The 15,211-nt window shown below is 40.8% G+C and overlaps 4 protein-coding genes across 8 annotated transcripts; 2 read left to right on the top strand and 2 right to left on the bottom strand.

Moving 5' to 3' along the window:
• The first annotated feature begins 669 nt into the window (after positions 1–669).
• On the top strand, positions 670–2,440 carry LOC119134121 (polyubiquitin-B). The gene is made up of 2 exons (XM_037270609.1): positions 670–811; positions 1,406–2,440. Exon 2 carries the CDS (start codon positions 1,414–1,416, stop codon positions 2,329–2,331), a length of 918 nt encoding a protein of 305 aa, XP_037126504.1. The 5' UTR covers positions 670–811; positions 1,406–1,413; the 3' UTR covers positions 2,332–2,440.
• Positions 2,441–2,524: 84 nt separating this feature from the next.
• Positions 2,525–11,578, top strand: cenpv (centromere protein V). 4 transcript variants are annotated; one of them, XM_037270618.1, is made up of 6 exons: positions 7,169–7,345; positions 8,320–8,429; positions 8,511–8,603; positions 8,674–8,743; positions 8,826–8,940; positions 9,166–11,578. In XM_037270618.1, the coding sequence occupies exons 2-6, from the start codon at positions 8,368–8,370 to the stop codon at positions 9,318–9,320; spliced, it is 495 nt and encodes a 164-aa protein (XP_037126513.1). In that variant the 5' UTR covers positions 7,169–7,345; positions 8,320–8,367; the 3' UTR covers positions 9,321–11,578. The 4 variants fall into 4 exon arrangements, with proteins under 4 accessions (XP_037126515.1, XP_037126513.1, XP_037126516.1 ...); XM_037270620.1 differs by lacking the exons at positions 7,169–7,345; positions 8,320–8,429 and adding an exon at positions 2,525–2,646 and having other exon boundaries at positions 9,166–11,302; XM_037270621.1 differs by lacking the exons at positions 7,169–7,345; positions 8,320–8,429 and adding an exon at positions 7,386–7,509.
• On the bottom strand, positions 4,553–7,040 carry LOC119134082 (polyubiquitin-C). 2 transcript variants are annotated; one of them, XM_037270545.1, is made up of 2 exons: positions 6,924–7,040; positions 4,553–6,432 (listed from the first exon to the last, which is right to left on the bottom strand). In XM_037270545.1, exon 2 carries the CDS (start codon positions 6,404–6,406, stop codon positions 4,577–4,579), a length of 1,830 nt encoding a protein of 609 aa, XP_037126440.1. In that variant the 5' UTR covers positions 6,407–6,432; positions 6,924–7,040; the 3' UTR covers positions 4,553–4,576. The 2 variants fall into 2 exon arrangements, with proteins under 2 accessions (XP_037126440.1, XP_037126441.1); XM_037270546.1 differs by having other exon boundaries at positions 4,553–6,414; positions 6,917–7,013.
• pigl (phosphatidylinositol glycan anchor biosynthesis, class L) lies at positions 8,707–15,094 on the bottom strand. Its single transcript, XM_037270611.1, has 7 exons — positions 14,819–15,094; positions 14,440–14,539; positions 12,164–12,254; positions 11,596–11,663; positions 11,054–11,085; positions 9,703–9,836; positions 8,707–9,625 (listed from the first exon to the last, which is right to left on the bottom strand). The coding sequence occupies exons 1-7, from the start codon at positions 15,057–15,059 to the stop codon at positions 9,497–9,499; spliced, it is 795 nt and encodes a 264-aa protein (XP_037126506.1). The 5' UTR covers positions 15,060–15,094; the 3' UTR covers positions 8,707–9,496.
• Between the last annotated feature and the right edge of the window lie 117 nt (positions 15,095–15,211).

Genomic DNA, 15,211 nt, shown 5'->3' on the forward strand with positions numbered 1-15,211 from the left:
TAAATATTTGTATTCTTTGTTCTTGGTCTTTCTCTCTTAGTACAGTACTCTTGTTTAAATAAGTGTGAATTGTTTTAAAAGACAGTTGAAAATAAAATACGTTCTGTAAATGTTATAAAAACATGCTTAGAGTGTATTTAAACAGGTTGATTCTATCTAGTTCAGGAATTTTCATTTATTATTGCAAAGACAGAAACGTAATCTCCGCCTCTTTATTCTACAGTGGCATCTAGTGACTGAATTGTGTAATTGCATCACAGTGTCAGGACCGCAGTTTTAGGACCCTTGTTTTTTGCCAGATCACAAATGCAAACACAAGGTGGTTGAGAAAGGCCCAAAAAATTCCAATTCTATTGTTTTAGGGTTTTACGCAACTTCTTTTTTTTTTTTTAAAGAATCCCACCAAAAAATTAAGAATGATGTTTCGCCGATCATTTACAATTTTTCAAATGTATTCCTCCCAAACTCCTGTGAGAAAATTCCGGCACGAAGGACCCCAGTCCAATGTAATATTAATCCGCGGAGCAACCCTTGTCAAAAATATCGTTTTATAAGTACGCTATTAATAATTGATTGTGTACATATTCTTAAAACATAATTTAAGCGCAACAGGCGTGAAGGAAATAAACGCCAGAGTTTGAAAAGTTGTATGCCGGGGAATGAAAATATATATTTTTAATGCGGATGGATATTTCCAGTGACGTGGCAGCCTCTAGTTTATAAAGACGCTTGCGCCATCTTCAACACTTTAGTAGAAAGCAACAAAGACTCTACGGACGACCAACTCAATCTTTAATATCGTCACTTTATTGTAAGTAGGAATTAATTTCGCTCGTTTCGTTGATTCAACTGTCTGTGGCCTGACTTGTATCGTTTCCCCCCATTTTTCTGTAAACACTCTAACCTGGTCTTCAGCATCGGCTGCTTTTGTGTTTTAACGGTGACTGATTTTAAAAAGAGTTACGATACTTGAGTGTGCTCTTTCGATTAACAAACCACTGTGTGAGATTTGATTTTACAATTTGTCGTCGTTGGTTGTTGAACAATGGTTAGACGTTGACAATAGCAATGACTCAACATTTTCGGTGAGAACGTCCATTATGGTAGGCAGCAGCTGAACATAAAGAAGTCAACAAGGTCTCAAAATGGCGCTGGTAGATTGATAACTGATGAATCGCGCCCCCCACCCTACTACTTACCATGCTTTTGGTTATTGCAATTAATTCAATTTGCCTTTTATTAACATGATTTTATGAATAAATCCCATGGATTAAAGGGGTACCTCATAATTAACTCACATTTTCCTGTTCAGTTTATTAATACAATTGACGTTTTATGCATTTAACATCAAAACACTTTTTCCTGTTCAGGTTTTTAATACAGTTGATGTTTTTTATGCATTTAGGTGCAAACATGCAGATCTTTGTGAAGACCCTTACTGGCAAGACTATCACCCTTGAGGTTGAGCCCAGTGACACCATTGAGAATGTCAAGGCCAAGATTCAGGACAAGGAAGGCATCCCCCCTGACCAGCAGAGGTTGATCTTTGCCGGCAAGCAGCTGGAAGATGGCCGCACTCTCTCTGACTACAACATCCAGAAAGAGTCCACCCTCCATCTTGTCCTCCGTCTTAGAGGTGGCATGCAGATCTTTGTTAAGACCCTCACTGGCAAGACCATCACCCTTGAGGTTGAGCCCAGTGACACCATTGAAAATGTCAAGGCCAAGATCCAGGACAAGGAAGGCATCCCCCCTGACCAGCAGAGGTTGATCTTTGCTGGGAAGCAGCTGGAAGATGGCCGCACCCTGTCCGACTACAACATCCAAAAGGAGTCCACCCTCCATCTTGTCCTGCGTTTGCGTGGTGGCATGCAGATCTTCGTGAAGACCCTCACTGGGAAGACCATCACCCTTGAGGTTGAGCCCAGTGACACCATTGAAAATGTCAAGGCCAAGATCCAGGACAAGGAAGGCATTCCCCCTGACCAGCAGAGGTTGATCTTTGCTGGTAAGCAGCTGGAAGATGGCCGCACCCTGTCCGACTACAACATCCAAAAGGAGTCCACCCTCCATCTTGTCCTGCGTCTGCGTGGTGGCATGCAGATCTTCGTGAAGACCCTCACTGGCAAGACCATCACCCTTGAGGTTGAGCCCAGTGACACCATTGAAAATGTCAAGGCCAAGATCCAGGATAAGGAAGGCATTCCCCCTGACCAGCAGAGGTTGATCTTCGCTGGTAAGCAGCTGGAAGATGGCCGCACCCTCTCCGACTACAACATCCAAAAGGAGTCCACCCTCCATCTTGTCCTGCGTCTTAGGGGTGGCCAATAATCAGTTACAATTCTGTGTTCAAGTCAAAAATAGTGTTAATTTCAAAGGCATCTGCTCTGATGGCCAAATGTTCAGTACAAATGGTTGAAATAAAGGGTTAAAGCTATTATTTTGATGTATTTCTTTAAAGATATATAAATACTGTGCAACAATACATTTAAAAAAAAAAAAGTCCTATTGATTTATTACAACTACATTGAATTTCAGCAGACCTGCTTGGTGCCAGGGATGATGTTCCACATCTGTTTTAGGATCAAATCAACCCAGCTTACATTTGATACCAACTGATCCCACTCTGCTTGGCTGTTCCTACAGGTAAGGTGTTCAAACAATCATACTGAGTGATGGTTTGGAATAAATGCTTTTCAAAATCTTTTAACTGAACATCACTAGTACAAAACAGTGAAGATGACCTTGGACTTCCAGGTCGAAAAAGCTGACTGGTTAGTGACACGGGCTCTTGCTCGGTAAGAACTTGGTTTGATCCCAGGTGAGAGAATAAACCCAAATGTGTTTATTGTGCAATTAACCCTTTATTCTTTTTTTACCTACCTATTGAAGTGTCCATGAGGTGTACCTACACATACTGTCATATAAAGCAGTTAACCAAATGTCAGATTTTTATGTTTTAATTGGCGAATAAAGAAACAAGGAATAAAACACCGGACAAGTTTTAACATAAATGTTTATTAAAAGTAAATTTCAAACCAGAATGTGAATGTAATGTGAAATTGCAGTAGATATATTGGATAACAATATTTAGGTGTAATGCATACACGGTATTTAAAAACTACTATAAGTGTTATACCACTATAGTAGTTACCAGCTCAGTGGCCTAGTGGTAGAGTGTCCGCCCTGAGATTGGAAGGTTGTGGGTTCAAACCCCGGCCGGGTCATACCGGAGACTCTAAAAATGGTACCCATTTCTTCCATGTTTGGCACACAGTGTAAGGGGATGAAATGGGGCTCTGCTGCTGCTCACGATCATTGGGACTTTAATTTATAAAATCAAGATTACCCAAAGAGAAGCATAATCTCCCCGTTTTTGCATAACGGCGCATCCCTTCATTTTTTTTTTTTTTACCTCGCGTAGTGTACCTATTGAAAGTGAAAAGTGCCACACCCGCCCTCACCCCCACCTCCTGATTGGCTGTTTGATCTGTGACGTCACTTGGACACTCCATTAGGTACACCGCCATTTTCAAGTGTACCTAATAACCGGCCACTTTATTAGTGAAATATCATTTTCAAAGGTCACATTCGTGATAGTGAAAACACTAAGGTAGCTAATGCAATAAGGTGGTGTTGCCATCTAGAGTATAACATGAAAATGAAAAACATTTAAGATCATTAACTGAAGTTATGAATATCTACTCTTATGATGACCGAAGATGTTCAAATGGCAGAAAGTCAAATTTGGCCATTGTTGCCCTAATCAATGATGTAATCTATATTACTGAAGAAAGCTAACATCCCAGATCTGAATGACCAATTTAAATATTTTCTGTATTTGTAGTTGAATGTGCTAACCTCAATGGACATCAAATTTATTAACCAATGGTGTTCTTTTCTTAGCAGTATATTTATTTTACCACCAGGCCATCTTATGTACAGACAACATGGACCTGGAGCAAATTAAATTACATCCACAAATTATGATGCAGGCTCAGTGTTTACATACTGACGTGAGAAGCACTGCAGGTTAAAAATGGAGGGAATCGATTGTAGAATCTGCTCAATTACAGAAAATTAGTCATGGCATCTTAAAATTATATGGTAAAAGGTCATTTTTGGGGATATGGGTAGCTTTTACAATACTATATATATATATATATATCGCATTTTATAACAGCTGCACAATAGTCTGTTCTACTGTAATGATTTTCAGTTAAAAGAATTTGAAAAGCATTTATTCCAAATCTTCACTCAGTATGATTGTTTGAACACCTCACCTGTAGGAACAGCCAAGCTGAGTGGGATCAGTTGGTATCAAATGTAAACTGGGTTGATTTGATCCTAAAACAAATGTGGAACATCATCCCTAGCACCAAGCAGGTCTGCTGAAATTCAGTGTAGTTGTAATAAATCAATAAGACTTTTTTAAAAATGTATTGTTGCACAGTATTTATATATCTTTGAAGAAAACTCTTTATTTCAACCATTTGCATTGAACATTTGGCCATCACAGCAGATGCCTTTGAAATTAACAAAACTATTTCTGACTTGAACACAGAATTGTAACGGATTATTGGCCACCCCTCAGACGCAGGACAAGATGGAGAGTGGATTCCTTTTGGATGTTGTAGTCGGACAGGGTGCGGCCATCTTCCAGCTGCTTGCCAGCAAAGATCAACCTCTGCTGGTCAGGGGGAATGCCTTCCTTGTCCTGGATCTTGGCCTTGACATTTTCAATGGTGTCACTGGGCTCAACCTCAAGGGTGATGGTCTTCCCTGTGAGGGTCTTCACGAAGATCTGCATGCCACCCCTAAGACGCAGGACAAGATGGAGGGTGGACTCTTTTTGGATGTTGTAGTCGGAGAGGGTGCGGCCATCTTCTAGCTGCTTGCCGGCAAAGATCAGCCTCTGCTGGTCAGGGGGAATGCCTTCCTTGTCCTGGATTTTGGCCTTGACATTCTCAATGGTGTCACTGGGCTCAACCTCAAGGGTGATGGTCTTCCCTGTGAGGGTCTTAACGAAGATCTGCATGCCACCCCTAAGACGCAGGACAAGATGGAGGGTGGACTCTTTTTGGATGTTGTAGTCTGACAGGGTGCGGCCATCTTCTAGCTGCTTGCCAGCAAAGATCAGCCTCTGCTGGTCAGGGGGAATGCCTTCCTTGTCCTGGATTTTGGCCTTGACATTCTCAATGGTGTCACTGGGCTCAACCTCAAGGGTGATGGTCTTGCCAGTGAGGGTCTTCACGAAGATTTGCATGCCACCCCTCAGACGCAGGACAAGATGGAGGGTGGACTCCTTTTGGATGTTGTAGTCTGACAGGGTGCGGCCATCTTCTAGCTGCTTGCCAGCAAAGATCAGCCTCTGCTGGTCAGGGGGAATGCCTTCTTTGTCCTGGATTTTGGCCTTGACATTCTCAATGGTGTCACTGGGCTCAACCTCAAGGGTGATGGTCTTGCCAGTGAGGGTCTTCACGAAGATTTGCATGCCACCCCTCAGACGTAGGACAAGATGGAGGGTGGACTCCTTTTGGATGTTGTAGTCGGACAGGGTGCGGCCATCTTCTAGCTGCTTGCCAGCAAAGATCAGCCTCTGCTGGTCAGGGGGAATGCCTTCTTTGTCCTGGATTTTGGCCTTGACATTCTCAATGGTGTCACTGGGCTCAACCTCAAGGGTGATGGTCTTGCCAGTGAGGGTCTTCACGAAGATTTGCATGCCACCCCTCAGACGTAGGACAAGATGGAGGGTGGACTCCTTTTGGATGTTGTAGTCGGACAGGGTGCGGCCATCTTCTAGCTGTTTGCCAGCAAAGATCAGCCTCTGCTGGTCAGGGGGAATGCCTTCTTTGTCCTGGATTTTGGCCTTGACATTCTCAATGGTGTCACTGGGCTCAACCTCAAGGGTGATGGTCTTGCCAGTGAGGGTCTTCACGAAGATTTGCATGCCACCCCTCAGACGTAGGACAAGATGGAGGGTGGACTCCTTTTGGATGTTGTAGTCGGACAGGGTGCGGCCATCTTCTAGCTGCTTGCCAGCAAAGATCAGCCTCTGCTGGTCAGGGGGAATGCCTTCTTTGTCCTGGATTTTGGCCTTGACATTCTCAATGGTGTCACTGGGCTCAACCTCAAGGGTGATGGTCTTGCCAGTGAGGGTCTTCACGAAGATTTGCATGCCACCCCTCAGACGTAGGACAAGATGGAGGGTGGACTCCTTTTGGATGTTGTAGTCGGACAGGGTGCGGCCATCTTCTAGCTGCTTGCCAGCAAAGATCAGCCTCTGCTGGTCAGGGGGAATGCCTTCTTTGTCCTGGATTTTGGCCTTGACATTCTCAATGGTGTCACTGGGCTCAACCTCAAGGGTGATGGTCTTGCCAGTAAGAGTCTTCACAAAGATCTGCATGTTTCAACCTGACGATTTAAGATAAAAGGGTAAAATATTAAAATCCTCTCTCAAAACCCCAAAGTGAAATATTAGATTTTTAACAAACACAATTTGAATGTAATTTTATTTTAATTAACATACTGTATGTAAAGGTGTTGATTAAAACAAAATCTATTAGCGCTCATGTAGACAGCGCCATTTTGAGATCTTGTTGACTCCCTTTTGTTCAGTTGCCGTCGCCCATAATGGAGCTTCCACTGAAAATGTCGAGTCACTGCTGTAGCTAACAGCGAGTCATTGAATCCATTGATTGATAAAAAAAACGATGAAATTGACAATGTAATAGTCAAAGAACTGTCATATAGTAGTTTGTGAGTTTCGTTACATTATTTGTTTTAAAATGCGTCACCGTCAGTTATAAGACCAGGTAAGTAAGCGAATGTTTATAACCGCAAAACGATCCAATTCACGCCAGAGACAATTGATATAGAAATATAAATATAGAATACATATAGAAAATGAACTTACTTAAGACCGAAGCGCTGGAACAACTCAAGTTCTGTTATGTACCGAAAGTGGTGCGTTGTCGACCTCTACTGCAACGCGTCAGGAAAATCTCTTTATATACAGTAGCAACTGCCACGTCATTGACAATATCCATCCGCAGTAAAAAGTAGTACGCTACTTCCATGCCAGACCGTATTCCAATCCATACGGTCAATTTTGTTGACACCCAGTACACTTAAAGTACGTTTTAAGAATAAACACGATCGAATAACAACGACAGAAACATTATAAAACGACTTTCTTTTTAAAACTTGGAGAGCCCGGCGGAATAATATTGCATGGTAATAAGGTCCTCCTTGGAGTCTTCTCGAAGGATCTCGGCTTCTCGAATCTTCCTGCTTTGATTGGACGGAGGGATTGTTTGTTTGATTTGTCATTGGTTGCTGAGCAGTAAGTAACCTAAAATGTCGACGAGTATCGTTAGAACAACAAAGACACAACTAGACTTTATCAGACTTTGTACAAGGCTCTTTTTGTTTCGCCTTGACGCACTACTGAGTGAATTTGTTCTTGTTTTGTTTTTGTGTCGTGTCAACTTGACGAAATGGCACAAGGTGAGACGACAAAATGGGGGGGGTACTAATTTGATCCCATTTAAACGTGACTGCTAAACACGTGCTACTAGCTTGTGTTATTTTAGTCTCTGGGTGAGGACTGCCACAGTTGGCCTCACCTCAACTTAATCACTTAGTAAATCTTTTGGTTGGGGTTTTTGTGTTTGACTTCTGAGTAGAAAAGTACAGACGCAAGTGTAGTTAAGTACCAAAAATATAAATTCATTTTATGATCAGTTTGATCTATATCTGCCCTTTTTTTAAATGTCCTGTATTCATCCAAAGGTTGAATTAAGTATTTTTTAGTAATGTAACGTGTAGAAAGTACTGTACATATTTTCAAATGTATGCAAAAGTGTCAAGACACCAAGGGCCAAAGTCAAGTTCAGACACCCTTCCATATGTCATAAAATAATAAACTAAAACAAAGTGCTTACAAATCTGTATATGGCTTCGTGGCTTTCTATATGTGGTTGATGATTTGATAAGATAGAGCTTATATTCTTGTATCTGGGTCATAGCGTATCATCTCGCAACATGTTACATGACACCCAACCCGTGATGTACCGCGTCAGAGTTTTCCAACACAGAGCCATGTGTCAGGCTGAACTAGTTCAACCCAGGAGGGAATGTGTTTGTGCAAGTCAGCTGTACTTTGCCCTCCTCCATGCTTGGAAATAATTACATGACCCCAAAAATCTTCCAGGAAAAAGCCCATCCCTTGTACTTGTAAAAACTGGTTTATCACGTGAAAGGGATCTATCACGGCTCTGGACAACAAAGATATTTACGATGATCACATTTGAATAGATCTGGGAGGAATCAGTAGCTGAGAATGAGGACATTTTTGTTATGTAAATGACTTGTGATGGACCTTTGACGTGGTTGCGCAAAGCAAGTTGGTCCAGTTTTGCTGGAAGGTCAGCTGAATACAATCACCTTTCATGTAACTGTTTGGAAAATATGAATGAATTCATTGTGAAAACTTCCGTTTGTTTCAGAATGGCTCTTGTGAAACATACCGGTGGCTGCCATTGTGGAGCTGTTCGGTTTGAAGTCTGGAGTGCTCCAGACCTCCACGTTTTTGACTGCAAGTATGGGTCTTTATTTTTCACGAGTATGCAAAAACATAACATTTATTGACATTGTCTTTGTCATTTCCAGCTGTAGTATTTGCACAAAGAAACAAAACCGTCATTTCATTGTCCCAAAGGTCAACTTTACTCTTTTGCAGGTAGGGATTCTGTTTTTCAAAGAGTTTACAACGGCAAAAAAAAATATAAACAGTCATGTTTTCATCTTTTTTCTTTTCCTAGGGTGAGGATCATCTGACCACTTATACGTTCAATACTCACACTGCAAAGCACACCTTCTGCAAAAAGTGTGGTGTTCAGAGTTTCTACACGCCACGCTCCAACCCTGATGGATACGGTATGAAGGAGAATTGTTGACGCACCACATGATGATTCTCCATGTAATGTAAACATGTTTTCTTTATACTGCAAACACCCAACTGAGCATAGTGTGAGTTTGGTGTAAACAGATTTTACATGACAGGCAAATACGGAAATCCACTCAAAAAAACTAGGATGCAAACAATTTTGTTTTATCATGATCTTTATTTTTTTGTTTTTTTTCCCATTATGTTCTTTTCAGGTGTCGCTCCACACTGTCTGGATCTAGGTACAGTGCAAAGTGTTTCAGTAGAGAAATTCTTGGGGGACAAATGGGAGGAAAGCATGAAAGCACACAAGACAATCAAAGACATGTCAAATCAAAAGAAGGGCAGTCAGTTGGAAGAGACAAAATAAGTTTGCTGTGGTATAAAAATCAGTATTTTGATCACCATAAAATACAGTGCAGATTGACTTTTTTTTTTTCACAAGAATGACTGAACATACTAAAATTGTGCTTATTTTTGAGGCAAAACTCTTATGAGTTTATTTAGGTCAGCTTATTCAAGTCATAAATAGCATCGTATAAAATCCTAATACATTTGATTAACTTTTGGTCCCCGTGGAATCATCTGGAATGTATTAACGAACATGTAGCGTGAGAAAGTGACGTACAGATACCGAAACCAAACCAGTTGAGTGCGATGACAAAGCATGGCAGCCTAAAAAAAAAAAATTAGAATTAAGAATAACATTTAAAAACAGATAATAGTGGTCAAACTGTCTTTACTGTTCTTACTTTGCACTGCCTGTAGCCATTTGAGCCTATTATGCAGCAGAGCACTGAAGGAAGCAGCCAGCTGACAGGAAGTTCCAGGAAGGAAACATATTTCCTTAACAGGCTGACAGTTACCAAGGACAACAAACAGCAGTCTAGGGAACGGGAAGAGAGTTTTTGGTTCATGTTCAGGACATTTGCAGATGATTATCATTCATGCCGACAATTCCCTGGCACGTTAGCGGAATTGAAAATAATACAGCGTCCTTATATGACCCTGGCTGTCAAATTATATTGGGCTTAACGATACACACACACATCCAATTTTTTAAAAAAAAATTAATCACATTTTTTATCTTGTTGACAAGTAACCCTTTTTTCTGCCAACAACATTTTGATTCAGACAGTGTAGTGTTTCACTCATTCCAAGAAAGTGCTTTGCTCTCTTTTATGATGCAATGTCAGTGTTTGAACAAATCTGCCTTTTTTTTTTAGGATCTCCTAAATTTATCGACCAAATTTCAAACAGCTTTCTGTTAATGAAATTGAAAACCATGCATGGGCCGAAAAGGCTTAAATGTCTTTATTAGGTTAACTTGCTGTATAGCCACGTGAAGCTTCATCACGTTACAGGTCAGTCAGACAGATGAGGTGTTACTCAGTCCATTCAGTTTAAAGCTGTAAAACCGGCTTGAGCATGATTGATTACAAGCCTTCTGGTTTTTAGATAACTCACTGAAGGTTGCGTTTGATGGAGCCTGGCAACTGTGCTGACTATTGCGACATGATTAATTGCTCTGTTTCTTAACAGCCCCTGTTGACCTGACTAGCTCTCAATCTGTTCACATGTTGCCCCAGTTTCCCTCGGCTCCCTCCCACATTTCAAAAAGATGCATGTTAGGTTAATTGAAGACTCATTTGTCCTATATTTTGAAAACTAATCACTAAAGTGGTCCTAAAGCTCACTATGGACAATTAAATGAGATTGAATTTGGATCAATTATTTTCTTTTAAACCTGTCATCAGTATTTAGTTTTTTTTTCCTGACACTGGCCCCAAAATATTGAAAACCCCTGCTGTAAAGCATCACAAATTCCCTTGTGAATACAAAATACAAATAGATTACTTTTTAGTACAAATAAAAATCACTTGCATCTGTGGTGTGCACAAGGGGGCGCTATATCGTAACAAACAAAATGTAACTATCCCTAAATGCACATGATAAAATATGTAATGTACATTATCAGCATTAATGACCCTGACATTAATGCTGATAATGTACAATACATATTTTCTTCCAGTATAGCTCAAAAGAACCCTATGTTGTCACAAGTAGAAAAATTACTAAATACGGTGAAGGTATCAAATTTACCATTAGGTAGTTGGTGAGTGGAAGCGATGTGCCTGAGGGAAGAGAGGAGAAAAAAAACAAAACATATTTGACATGACAAAAAGACGATAGATTGGTGATTATAATACAAATGTAATCAATGTCCTAAAAAAATGAGGCTATGTAGTTGCATCAAAAACCATAACTTAAGTGAAAGGTTTGTGACCTGATCTGATTGGAAGATTAAAAAAAAAAAAAAAAAAAAGTACATTTATGCCAGGAGAAAAAGCTTATTTGGTCATACTCCCAAACCAGAGCGGTCCCACTTCACCAATTTAGTGTCAGGATTTATTGCTTCTATTTGAGAGCGCAGCAGACTGCTTTTGAGAATTATTTTTGGCATGTACAGATGTTCTGGAAAAACATTGTAAAAATGCACAAGGTTCACAGTTTTTGGCAAAACGATTGTTTTCCTGTGCCTTTATTTTTTTTTGCCATGTTGTGTAAGATGATTTTTAATGATTGACTCAGACAGAAATGTCAGTGGATTAAAAACACCAAACAAGCCTTGAAATTCAATCTACCTGACAGCTTTATAGATAGCTACGTGATTGCTATGGCCACTGACTCCTCTTCCATCGAAGGTCAGCGCCTGAAACAACAACAAAAAATGTCACTTTGTGGTTGGAAGGACACATGCATCCAACAAGTGAGTGAGTGAAGACAAATCTAAAGCGAGAACAATTTTCCTGGTTAGCTGTCGGGTTTCTGACCCAGTCTGTGGAGGTACTTGGCATCTGCCAACTGATATTTAGAGGCCATTTTTTTTCTGTGTGCATGCTTGAACCTTTGAGCATGTGGGAGAAAAAAATGCTATGTAGCATATTCAAACTCGGGATTGATATGAATCCATCTGTAAACTAACGCACGAAATCCTAAATGCCCTACTTATATTTTAGGAAGGCTGAAAATCCCGTCACGCTTGAACAGAAATAATAGTGTTGCAGAATTTTGATAGAAACCACAGCAAAACAGAATTAGGGGCAAGAATGTTGAGGTTCTAAAACATGCTTAAGCAAATAGATTGCCTTGGCAGAATGAAAAGTAGGAGTTATCACACAGGAAATCAAAGGAAAGCTATGTTATGTATACCATGTGGAATGTATGAGCTCTCAAGTGCTTCACAATTATAGAGCTGACCAGGGAGACTCTCCATTCTGCTTTGGGATCATCTGGAAGGTTCCTGGAAGGCAAAAGAAAAGCACTTTGGCTTCACTTGGTTGCACTGATATTACATCAGAATGTTATTAAGACTAGTCATGTCTGGGTTGTAATCTCACAGGAGTGTCAACTTTCCGCAATATAGTGAGAAAGTGTTAACCCCTCCCCACCAGTGATGGAAAATTGCACCCCCCTCCAGCATTTAAGTTGCCTGCCTGAGATAAATGTGCGTGCATAAAGCAAGGGTGGTTGCGGGGTCACGTCTACTCCCGTTGCCCTTCCTTTTGTCGCAAACAATGAGTCAGGACAGTTGAGCAAGTTGGGGGAAGTGATGGATTAGGTCACATAACTATTGGCAGTGAGGCAGGCCAGTGAGGGTCAGGCTTTGGGGTCGCAGTGTCAGAGGGAGGAGGGGCTGCTGTTCATAGCCATCATGTGGAACATCACATCATGTGTTTGGACCTTTTGAATAGGACAACTATGCAAACAGAACAACCAAATGTATTCTGCCTCTAATTAATAAGATGTTTCAATTTAGACTCCAGCCAAAGGCGCGAGCTGTCTTTCACTGTGAAATAAATCTGGCTCAATATTTGATCATTTCTTTCCTGGATTTGGCTTCAACGCTCCACAAAGTTCAACACGATTATTTGCTATTTGTCTCATGGCTTATATTTCTCACTACTGCATTCATTCAGCTGTTATTTTAGACATTTGGTTTCTGGCTGGGAGGGATGTTGGAAATGAACAAAAGACACAAGATACCTGACCTTTCCTCAAGCAGACCAAGTGTTGGCGTCACTATGGCAACGCAGCAAAATGTCCTAAAATAACCTACGTACTTGTAGCTTTGCATGTGGATGCCTAATTGCTTGCAGGCGGTTTTATGTGCCGTCGCCGAACTTTAGCCAAATGTCGATTTCTAAGGATTGCGATTCTGTATCTCTCTTTGTATCTCTATTCAGCAATTCTTGCTGATGACATTTTTGTGACACTCAGAACTCAGCTTAGTCGTGTTAATCAATTTTTTTTTGTGGTCATAGCAATTCCAATTGAACCAGAAAACATTGGTTGATCCATGAATCGTATGCCTGTCGTGCATTTTTGATATTTGTCGTGCATTGTAGATATTTGGTATGGGATTAAAACACAAGCTGAATTCACCGACTAGAGAAATATCAGGGGAAGTCTAGATTATAAAAGACGACACTGTTAGGTTTGTGCAGTAAGCAGTTCTGATCTGCCGGGAGCAGACCGAGGTCAAGCCAGTGCGAGTGCAGAGGCAGCCGAGCGTGTTCCGATCGAGCGTGATCACAATGGCCACAAAATGCGCTGGGGCCCCAAATTCTGTCAACACAGCTGTCCTATTCATAAGTAATAATGGGAAAATCCCATTTTCAAACTGGATTTACATGTCATCTGACATTCTGTCTTAGAGTTCCAAGTTACAGTTGTGACAGGGGGGCAAAAGGGCACTTTTGGTAAACAGTGCTTGCTTGTAGGATAAACATCTGCTGTCTGTGCAACTTATAAATTAAACTGCAGAGTTAGTTATTCCTTTAATACAGTACATGTGTATTCCTCATCAGAAGTGCCGACACGTCTTCCATCAAATTGCACGATTATCTTATTGGCAGACCAAATAATGCAGTCACTGGATTTTTCTGCATGTGACCCATGGAAGTTTAAAACAGAGATAGTTAAGAGCAAAGTGTGGTTCGCCACAAAGCACGAGGCATACTCATCGAGTCAGATAGTGTGGTACGACCTACATTAGCAGTGCTTCAGAGCTTTGCCAAAATCTAGCCGACTGGAGTTGGGGATGTTGGGAGGGGCGTGCAAGGAGAGCGGTGAGAGAGCGAGCATGAAGTCAAATGTGAGTGGGGCTGGAGTTTGCCAAAAGCTGATTAAGTGGGTGCTCAAACAGCAGAAGTGGAAAATGGGCTCCAATCCAGTTCTGAGATCAAAGTTCAGATACAGTCGCTGACAGACATACACACACAGACAAATCCATAGTTGGGCAGCAGCCTGGGGGTGCTTTAATAAACATTTTTGACAGAAGCTGTGCTCTTACAAGAAATTCAATTTTCGCATCATCATAGTGGTCGTGATTAAGGAGATTAAGACATTGAATGGTGAATGCTTGGAACTGGTACACGGTAGCATCTTTTTTTAAATGAATTATTACATATGTGAAAATTGCTTACTTGTGGTTTAGTATGGTAATTCTGGAGGATGGTATCCCCAGTTTAGCACAGCTGTTGAAAAGTTCTTGTCTACGCTCAGCACCTTGATTGTAGTAGTTCCCTGTAAGCAAATTGGTGTTGTACACATAAGGTTGCAGGTGCATTGAAATGTAGGAGTGTTAAATGTAAGGTATCACAGATCTTTTTTTAATTTAAAAGTTGCCTAGCTCAAACTCCCTCAGTGCACAATAATATCAATTTTGGATCCCAGATTCAATTATTGGGTTTGAACTAAATATATCTGGGGAAGCTTGTATGTTATGACTATTGCAATAAAATTCAGCGAACACACGATTACTCATCATAAAGTAGACTTCATAGAAATGTGATGTTACCGTACCTTCCGATAAACAGAGCAAATGCACGTTGACATTACATTCAACAAGTCGTATGATCGTTGGTCCAAAGAACATGCATTCATCATCCGGATGCGCGGTTACAACGAGACAGTTCATATCAGATCCATATGTTTCTAACTTGGTTAACGCATGCAATCCATGTTTTAAAGATCGCCGATGTCGATAATAAATGCATTTTAAACAAAACAGATATGCCACAACTACGATGACGACCAAATACATTATTTTTCACCGTACTCATAAACAAACCGTGTTAGGACAAGTGTAGTATGATTCGTTCCATTAGTAAACTACGTAAAATCGTCGAAGCAATTTGTACAAATACGAAAATAATAAAATAAAATACTGACAGCGAGCTGTTTGGAAGGTTTTGT

Source organism: Syngnathus acus, chromosome 14 (genome assembly GCF_901709675.1).
Source record: "Syngnathus acus chromosome 14, fSynAcu1.2, whole genome shotgun sequence".
NCBI classification, from domain to species: domain Eukaryota; kingdom Metazoa; phylum Chordata; class Actinopteri; order Syngnathiformes; family Syngnathidae; genus Syngnathus; species Syngnathus acus.